The following is a 9904-nucleotide window of genomic DNA, read 5'->3' as shown; positions in this document are numbered from 1 at the left end:
TTCTTTTCGTTTCTTTTTTTTATTCCATCACCTAGGCTAGAGTCCAGGGGCATGATCATAGATCACTGTAATCTAATACTCCTAGGCTCACATAATCCTCCTGCCTCAGCCGCTTGAATAGCTAGACATGTATGCCAACACACCCAATTAATTTTTCTTATTTTTTGTAGACATGAGGTCTTTATAAAATGTTGCCCAGGCTGGTCTTTAACTCCTGATCTCAGGTGCTCTTCCAGCCTCAATCCCCAAAGTGCTGGGATTACAGGTGCCAGCCATAGCACCCAGCCAGAATATGTCTTTCATCCCCTAAGAGTATCCTTATGTCTCACTCCAGTTAGTCCCTACCCCTGGCAACCACTGATTTACCTTCTTGTTTTGTAGTTTTACCTTTTCTAGAATTTCATGAAATCACACAGAAACTGATCTTTTGCACCTGGCTCCTCTCACTAAGGACTATGCTTTGGGATTCATTCGTGTTGTACATGTACTGGTAGTTTATTCCTATTTTATTACTAAGTAGTATCAAGTTGATTTTTGTCTGGATTTAGAAAAATATATTTGGGCCCTGTGAAAAAGCAAATAGATTTTTGTTGCCCTTTTGAAAAGCATGTCTTTTGGTGGGGGGGGGTTAAAACAACTTGAGTTTATTATTTTACAGTGCTGAGGTCAGAAGCCCACAGTGGCTTAAGTGAGATCAGATCAAGATGAAAAGCATGTCTTAATTTAAGGTAATCTAAGCATATATTTGAATCCTTTTTGTCTTTACCTGTTCCCTGAAATATAAGATCCTAGCCTACCTTAAAGCAAGATTTTAAATGCAAAAATTCTGAAACATTAGACAAGAAAATATGGATGTGGAGGGGATTTCCAGATAAGTAGCAAAATTAATTAACAACTTCCAAGTAAGTATCAGTAATCTGGTTGTAAACCTGGATTGGACCAAAAATTCCATAGAAGTTTACATTATGAGGCCAGGTGCAGTGGCTCACGTCTGTAATCCTAGCAGTCTGGGAGGCTAAGGCAGCTGGACTGCCTGAGTTCACAGGTTCGAAACCAGTCTGAGCCAGAGCGAGACCCCCACCTCCAGAAATAGCTGGGCATTGTGGTGGGCGCCTGTAGTCCCACCTACTTGGGAGGCTGAGGCAAGAGAATTGCTTGAGCCCAAGAATTTGAGGTTGCTGTGAGCTATGATGCCACCACACTCTACCAAGGGTGACAAAGTAAGACTCTGTCTCAAAAAAAAAAAAAAAAAGATGTTTATAATTACAATTCAATAATCAATTAATAGAAGGGTGGAAGTAAAAAACTCCCATCTTTTAGTAATTATAATATGGAAAAAAACTGGTGCTTAGTCAGTGATAATAGTAATAACGGCAATAACAATAATTATTATTACAGCTGCACAGGTATAGCGCATATTATGTGCCTGGTGCCGTTCTGAGCACTGGAAATGTTGTTCACTCATTTGATCTTCTCAACAACCCTACTAAGTAAATGTTCTATCATTATCCCCATTTTATAGATGAACAAATGAAGGATCAGAGAAAACTAAGTAATCTGCCTTGATGAAGGGTGAAGCCAAGATTTGGCCTTGGGAATCTGCTCCAGAGCTTGGACCACACTGGAGCATTTGTAACCCCAGCAATGCGCAGAGAAGAATCCTAAAATTGGTAAAGGAGTATGACATTGTCTCTGAGCGAGGTAAAGAATGAAGGGATCTGAGCCAGACGGGTTTTGTAGATGTGTGAAAAAGGTCAGAACACGGCAATACAAAGTGGTGGGACCTGAGAAAAATTGCATAGTGCCTGCCTTAAGGAATTTACATTTTTAAATGTACTGTTCACATAAATGTGGCTGCTGGTTTGTATGGTGCCCAGGAACCTGCTGCCCATTTGCTGCCCCTGGTCCAGGTGCCTTCTGGGGGTCCTTTCAGAGCTAACATCTTGGAAAAATTGAAGTATTTGTTTAGAGTCCTTTGTGACTTGGCTTTATTGATGTATGCCAGTCGCCTGTCATCTGACTGGGTTGTGATGGTCATGGATAGATAACCTTTCACTGCATGTTGAACTGTTTCATTATTGTGAATTTGTTTTTATATGGTGCTTTTTAATCTGACCTAACAAAGAATTAGGGATGGTGGAGCCAGATTGCCTGGTTTTGAATCTTGGCTTTGCTACTCTCTGGAGTAGAGTAAGATCAGATATAACCAGGTCCATGCACATTTGTGTTTTTCTACAAGGTCAGACAGTTATAGGTGCTTATTTAATCATAAAAGCCAAGAGCTACATGGAGTTCCCAAGAAGGAAATTCTTGTTAGCACCACTCATTCCTTGATAGTCATAGCCATGGGCAGGCAGGCTCAAGCCCATCCACAAGTCAATTAATACTATAAATCATCTATGTAATAGTAACACTTAACACAAGAGTAAAAAGTGCTCAGGAGTTCAAGACTAGCCCGAGCAAGAGCAGCATCTCTAGTAAAAATAGAAAAATCAGTCAGGCGTGGTGGTGTACCTGTAGAACCAGCTACTCAGGAGGCTGAAGTGGGGGGATCCTTGAGCCCAGGAGTTTGAGGTTGCAATGAGGTATGATCACGCTCCTGTGTGATATACTATATGCTATAGCTGGGGTGACAGAGTGACACTGTTCCAAAAAAAGAAAATAAGGAGAGAAAAAGGGATGAAAAGGGATTAACAAACCAGTCCAAGGACAGTGATATGGACAAGGAGAGTGTCCTGCGCTGATCCCAATAGTTGTCAATATATTGCAAGGAAAAATCCTTAATTTTCCCTGCAGAGACTTGGTGTGGCAGATGCAGGGCACCGATCACAAGTGGCAATAGGATGTTCTCCAGTGAGATGGTCATGCTGTACTGGCTAAATCCCTCTCTTATGTCCTCAGTCCTCTGGGTAGTGCGGATAATAAAGGGTGTGTGGGGCTTACACCCTGGTCTTGTTGGATGTAGTCTCTACTGATTAGTTGAACATCTAGTCTCCTTAACAATCATGCCTTTTAAAATGCAAGATGGAGTCTGTCTCTAAGATAGTGCCACTGATGTCAAGGGTGCTCTATGCAGCCACTTAGCAGCAGTGGGACTCTGAGCATATTACTTGATGTCTGTAAGCCTGTGTCCTCTCATCTGTAGAATCTCTAATTTATAGGGCTGTTTTGAAGATTAAAAGGTAAATATGGATAAAGGATTGATAGTAGTGATGGACAAATAGCACTATGTATGTGATTGCTGTTATTGGTATCACTGTCTAAAAGTGATGGCAGATGCAAATATATCTGTTCTAAATTTTGAGATATAATAAAGTGCACTAAAATGAAATTTACCTCTAAGGCTTTATTTTGTAGAGCCCTGTTCCTTATTCCTGCAAGACTGGGGTGAACTGCACAACATGGATGGAACTCAGGAATAGGATCCCAGCCTGCACGAGGCACCAACTACCAGGAGGGAAAATTCTAAATTTAAAGATCTAGTCTCTGGGAACTGAAAGGTTAGTAGTGACTGAATGCTCTCAATTTTGAGAGAGAAGAGTACTTATGCCCTTTGTTTGAATCCTAGGCAGAGTAGAAGAGAAGCCTGGGATGAGGAAGTTGGAGTTTCCTTTTTCTTCCTCATTTTTGGTTGCTGGAGTTTCTAGAGGAGGTGTAATTTAATAGCTAGTTAGCAGCGACCTTTCTTGCCCCTGTGGTTCTTGGGCACTGCATTCAGATTTCAGTTATTCCTAACACCAGGTTCATGCTCCCGGTTCTGTGCAAATCCATCCCTGGCCACCCCAATCAGCCCACACTGGTCTCCATAACATGCATAAACTAAATTTCTTACACCCTGTGGCCATTGCGTACGCTCGTACTGTTTGTGAGTTATCTTACGTTGTTATCATCTATTGAACAATCTAGAGAACATTCATTCAGTCAGCAAACACCTTTGTTGGGGACCCTGTGGGCCTTGATAATGGGAAGCAGGAGTGGTTGTTTTGGACGGAATGTCTCTATTTAAGCCCCTGGCTTAAATCACTTAGCAGCAAGCGAAACCTTCTCCTTGACAGCTGCATCTTTGAATCATTGACATCGGCTTCACCAGGGTTAGGGATAGTGTAGGTTATACCAAGACCCACAGTTGCCCTAGCACAGTGGATGATACTCACTGTTGGTGTCAACAACCATTTTCCATCTGGGTCCACAGAGAATGGAACAAGAAGTAAGTTCCACCATGCACAGGGTACCCACTCCAGATCCTTTTGTTCAATTCAACCAAATATTTATTAACCACCACCAGCAGGCTACATGCTGAGCTAGTTGTCAGGAATACAAAGTGACACCTGGGCTTCAGGGAAGCTGGGCAGTCAACAGGTAACTTGAGGAGGAGCTGGCCCAGGTGAGCAGGAGGTTCTAGGAATCCTTGGTCCTGCCTGGTGGTTGTGAGGGAAAGAATGAGGTTCAGTATTTGAGAGAGAGGCTGACCCTAAGTCAGAGGTGGAGAGGACCCCAACATGACTCTCAGACGCAATCGTCTTCCTTGATGTCTCTTAGGCCAGAGCTGATCAGGGCATATTTGAGAGTTAGCGTAGCTGAGGCTGGGCCTTCGGGTTTGAGGAAGGTGCTGGCTGCTAGCCGCCTTTATGAATTCTGTCCTAGACCACACTAGGAGAGAAGGAGGGATCTGGGGGATCTGGCACATTCCATGGGAAGGATCCCAGGGCCGCAGCCTCTGCGCCACGCCCTTGGCCCGGGCCAGGTGTGCGCCCTCCTCGGGGCAGGCGGAGCGGCGGCTGGGGCAGTCCACAGCTCGGCGTGTGCTGTGTGTTTGTCTGCCCCCGGAGGGCTGGGTCCTCCTTATTCACAGGTGAGTCACACCCTGAAACACGGGCTCTCTTCCTGTCAGGACTGAGTCAGGTAGAAGAGTCGATAAAACCACCTGATCAAGGAAAGAAAGGCACTGCGGAGCGCAGAGTGAGAACCCCGGGCGCCGCGCAGCGACCCCGCAGCGGAGCACCGCGGCCCGCCATGCCCGCGCTCCGGCTGAGCTGCTGGCTCTGCTTGGCGCTGCTGCTGCCTGCGGCGCGGGCCACCTCCGGGAGGGAAGGTGAGTCGGCTTCCAAGAGGAAGCGTCTCAGCCCTGGGCTGTGAACTTGCCTTTCTCTGCAGACTGTGATGGCTGAACGCACCTCTGAGGACCCCCACTTTGTCCACAACCTCTTTAGAGCTCCCTTCCTCTCCCCTGTCTAGGGGTTCTCCAGAGACTGGTTTAAAATAAGTGTCATAGTAGAAAGCGATCTGATTTTTAAGATGTGAAGCTGATGGATTGTGCCAAACCACGTTTTTCCTTACTTTAAACATGTTCCTTCTTGAGTTCCTGTTTAATCAGCAATACTTCGGTATATACATTCTTCTCCCAGCCCGTGTTTTTATTAAAGGATTTGGGGGAGAGTGTTTTCCATTAGTGTGAACACCACGAAGATCAAAAAAGAACCTCTTCAATAATCCTTCTGTAATTCACGTTTCATCTTTGGGATGGAACATGAGCCTAAGAGTATTAGCAAAACTCTTAACTTTGCATAATGTTACTTCTTGTAGTATTTTCGTGTGATTTTCATTCAACAAGCATTGATGGGGGCACCTACTGATGTATCACTTCATCTTATCCAGGGCATTCAGTGGCTGTCATGTGTGAGAACTTCAAGGAAGCACAACTTTCTGAGAACCTAGCAACTGTTTACTGTGTGTGTGTGTCAGCTATGACAACACATAACGGGGGTTTTGCTTGTCGCTTAGTTCTGCAGATATTTGCCTGTATAATTACCCTGAATTTTTATGCCTTTATTGCTTCTGCACCTGATGGCACTTTAATAATCATTTCAGTCAGGGCCAAGAGCCATTTCCACACATGTTCATGCATGAGTATGAGACAGTGCTCACATGCACAGGAGATTGTATTAGACATTCCATCTGTTATTGTGTAGTCTAGGGGTGCTGGCCTGAATTGGGTTTGAATGGCATGAATAATATTTGAGCATGTGTTGGAATGCATTCCTATAGACCTTTTTCCTAAAATAGTCTTGGAAGGAGCTTTCAAGCCATTATCTCTGACTACCATTTTAAAAACCAAGTATGAGTGCCACCAAAACAAAAAGGGTAACTGTGAAATAATGGCTATATTAATTTGCTTGACTATAGTAATAATTTCACTATACATAGTATAGCAAAACATAATGTTGTATACTTTAGATATATACGAACTAAAAACAGTATAAAAAAAAGTATGAAAATTGTTGTGTAGGGTATGTTCCCTTAGGCTTAGGATAAGTAGTCTTAGCCTAATGTAAAACACCCTAAAAGTAAGACTCATCTTCAAATATCAGCATTAAAAGAGACTATTCGTACTATGTAGAACAACTACTTAGAATCCCTTGATTTAAAAAAATGAGAAAATGGAAATGCGTTTGTTCAAGACCACACAGGCAGCTGTTGGCAGAGACAGAATTGGCACTTGATCCAGAGGTTCTTAGACTGGAACTTTTGTGACCATATTATAAAAGTAATAAGGGAACAAGATACATACTTTTTACTTGATAAGTAATTATTGAAGCATTTTTCTCCTTGTCGATGTGTGTCTTAGCATTAGGTAACACAAAATAAATATGTAAATAAATTTGGAGGATGTCATCAGTAGTTTAATGAGATCAGACGTAAGACGACAGAGCTGGGACCTTCACCGCTCCAAGATGGACTAGTTTCTGAGCAATCCATCTAGACCATGAAATCAGCAGTAGTGTTCAGTCTCATTTCCCAGCTTTCCCGTTGGAGACAGACTGCTTAAAGGTTTACATTCTGCCCTCAGAGGAGTTCTTTGGGGAGTTCAATGGGAATGTGAAAAGTTTAGTGTTAGGGGAGGGTGTGCATGCTTTCCCATTAACATTGGAATGTATTGGAAGTTGGACTGAAAGTAGGGTGCCTGCCATGTCTGAGAAACTGACCACGTATGAGGGTCCGATGGGCTGCCCGTGTGAGAGCCTAAAGCAGTGATGTTGCTTTCTGGTTGATCCCTTGCTACTGAAATTATGGTCACGGATAGAATCAGCAAGACTTTCAAGGTTGGTCTAAGCTAAACCACAGGCTTTAGGGGCAGCCTGACCTGGACTTGAATTTTAGCTCATTAAACTTGTGCTCGTTCATTTATTAGTTCCTTTCTAATAAACTTTCAGGCTCCTGACCTGCTTGGAGTTTGCTTCTTCATCAGTTAAATGGAGATAATCGTACTGTGCAAGCTTGTAGAGAAATGAAAAGGTTATTATAAAGTACCTTAAAATGCTTGGCACCCTATTTCTTTAAAAAGTCTAAAGCCAACAGTATGGGTATAGTAAATCCAGGTGTCCAGATATCAGTGAGAAAGACGAAGGCTCCCTGTCAGGAGCTTATAGGTCAATATGAAATAATAAGATAATGTGGCAGAAAGCTCCAGTGGTCTGGATCTCAATCCACAGGGCGGAGACATGGGCAGAGGAGGAGTGAGGAGATGGGAATGAGACTAGAAATGTAGCCACCAATCTAGATGTCAGACTGTACCCTGTGGGCAAAGATGACCTGTGGATGGTTTGTAAGCAGGAGGGAGCATGATTGATTCATGTTGCAGAAAGGTCACTCTCAAGGGCTCACAGGTTCCTGTAGTAATCCAAATGTGAGATGATGAAGGCTTTCATCTTGGTGGAAGAAACAGATTACAGGGACGTTTAGAAGGGAAAATCTAAAGAATTTGCTGATCCAGGGAGTGTATGGATGTGTGTTAGGGAATATGGGAAAACTGAGAAGAGTCCAGAATGGATTGAAGGGTTTGGGTTTGGTGAATTGGTTAAACAGCGATGCCATTTCAGGAAATGAGGATATAAAAGGAAGATCGGGTTTGGGAACAAGGTTGGGCGGTGGGTGGAGAGGAGGGAATGAGTTCCTGTGGGGACCTATTGAATTTGAGATGTACATGCGTGAAAATGGCCAAACATCCCAGTAAACAGCTGAAACTATGATTTTGAAGTTTGAAATATAAAGTTGGAAGCCCATAGGTAGAAAGCAAAGCCTTGACCACAGATGAGGTTACTCAGGATATAGAGGCAAAAGAAACCTTAACTTTTGAAAAGGAGATGAAGGAGCAATGAAGGATCGAACACTAGGGACAGAGGAGAATAAAGAAAAAGGAGTGCTTGTCAGCCAAAGGGAGAGTTGCAACAACATGGGAGTAGTAACTGGTATTCAGATATCCAAAAGTACGTACACAATGAATGAGGGCTACAGTGACACTCGGGTGAGTTTTGAAGCAATTATTCTTCTAGAATGGCGAATTCCAAATCCAAGATAATTATAGACCAATAATTTGGTTTCTCCTATACCCTGATCTTGGAAGAGAGGTACTGTGGATAATAGCAAGGATCCCTGAAAAGGTTTATGCTCCTTCATAGATTCTTTTTTTTTTTTTTTTGAGACAGAGCCTCAAGCTATTGCTCTGAGTAGAGTGCTGTAGCATCACGGCTCACAGCAACCTCCAACTCCTGGGCTCAAGTGATTCTCCAGCCTCCACCTCCCAAGTAGCTGGGATTATAGGCGCCTGCCACAACTCCTGGCTATTTTTTGGTTGCGGCTGTCATTGTTGTTTGGTGAACCCAAGATGGATTCAAACTCGCCAGTTCTAGCTGTCACCTTAGCCACTTAAGCCACAGGTGCCGAGCCATAGATTCTTTTATTTTTATTTATTTATTTATTTATTTTTTTGAGATGGAGCCTCAAGCTATCCCCCTGGGTAGAGTGCCATGGCATCACAGCTCACAGCAACCTCCAACTCCTGGGCTCAAGCGAGTCTCCTGCCTCAGCCTCCCAAGTAGCTGGGGCCACAGGTGCCCGCCACAATGCCTGGCCATTTTTTGGTTGCAGCCATCATTGTTGTTTGGTGGGCTGGGCTGGGGATTCGAACCCACCACCTTAGGTGTATGTGGCTGGCGCCTTAGCCGCTTGAGCCACAGGCGCCGAGCCAGATTCTTTTATTTAAGTAATCAAAGTGGCATAGCATCACGAATTAAAGTGCAGGCTGTGGAATAGGACTGCCAGGGTTCAAATCCTGGCCCCATCTTTTACCCTTGTAGGGCATTTACAGTGCTGGACTTGGGCAAGCTACTTCACCTGTTAGTTTCTGCATCTCTAAAATGAGGATAGTAAATCAATACCTGGTAAACACTCAATACATGTTCAATATTATTGTTATGGTTGTAACTAACTGCCCTGTCAGTACTGAATATTAGTATACCGCCTTGAGTTTTCAGTGGTAAAATTTTTGAAGTGTCTCTTTTTTACTCTCCTTTCATCAGCCCAAGAAAGGTGGTGAGGAACCCTTCAGCTCAGGCTGAAATGAGCCCCAAGTTTTATCCAATGAAACCAGTGGAATGCTTGACAAGGAACTCAAAGCAAGTTGGAATTTTAAGGTTAGATTTCATCACGCCCCAGACTTCATCACACACAGATTCAGCATATCTGTTGCTCTCTAGAACATGCCCAAATATGAGATGACCCTATATAAGGCAGCCTTGTACTTCCCTCATACCCCCAAAAGATTTGGACAACTTGATTATGATGACATTTAGCAATATGTAGTATCATAGTAGTCAAACGTCTCTTATACAGGGTGGCCATAAAGTTCATGTGCAATTTCACATGCACTTTGTGGCCACCCTGTATTTAATTTATTAAATTAGTCAGACAGATGCATTTAAAGTCACATATTTTATAAAATAATATACTAATTTAGAAGTATCAGTTTGTTTATTCACATCTCATAAGGTAATTATATTCGAACTCTTTCCGTTCATTTTTGGCATTCACTTGTCTGTCCTTCCCTTTGTCTTTTTTTTTTTTTTTT

At 43.1% G+C, this 9904-nt stretch overlaps 1 protein-coding gene across 1 annotated transcript in view; it reads left to right on the top strand.

The window, feature by feature from the left end:
- The first annotated feature begins 4735 nt into the window (after window positions 1–4735).
- LAMC2 (laminin subunit gamma 2) overlaps window positions 4736–9904 on the top strand; it is a 64888-nt gene continuing 59719 nt past the window's right edge. Inside the window, exon 1 of the mRNA XM_003785639.2 lies at window positions 4736–5092. Within this exon, the coding sequence (XP_003785687.1) occupies window positions 5014–5092 (79 nt within the window). The 5' untranslated portion in view covers window positions 4736–5013. The remainder of the gene's footprint in view (window positions 5093–9904) is intronic.

Source organism: Otolemur garnettii, unplaced genomic scaffold (assembly GCF_000181295.1).
Source record: "Otolemur garnettii isolate 467f Iridium unplaced genomic scaffold, OtoGar3 scaffold00016, whole genome shotgun sequence".
Lineage (NCBI taxonomy): Eukaryota > Metazoa > Chordata > Mammalia > Primates > Galagidae > Otolemur > Otolemur garnettii.
This window is presented reverse-complemented; position numbering and strand designations above follow the sequence as displayed.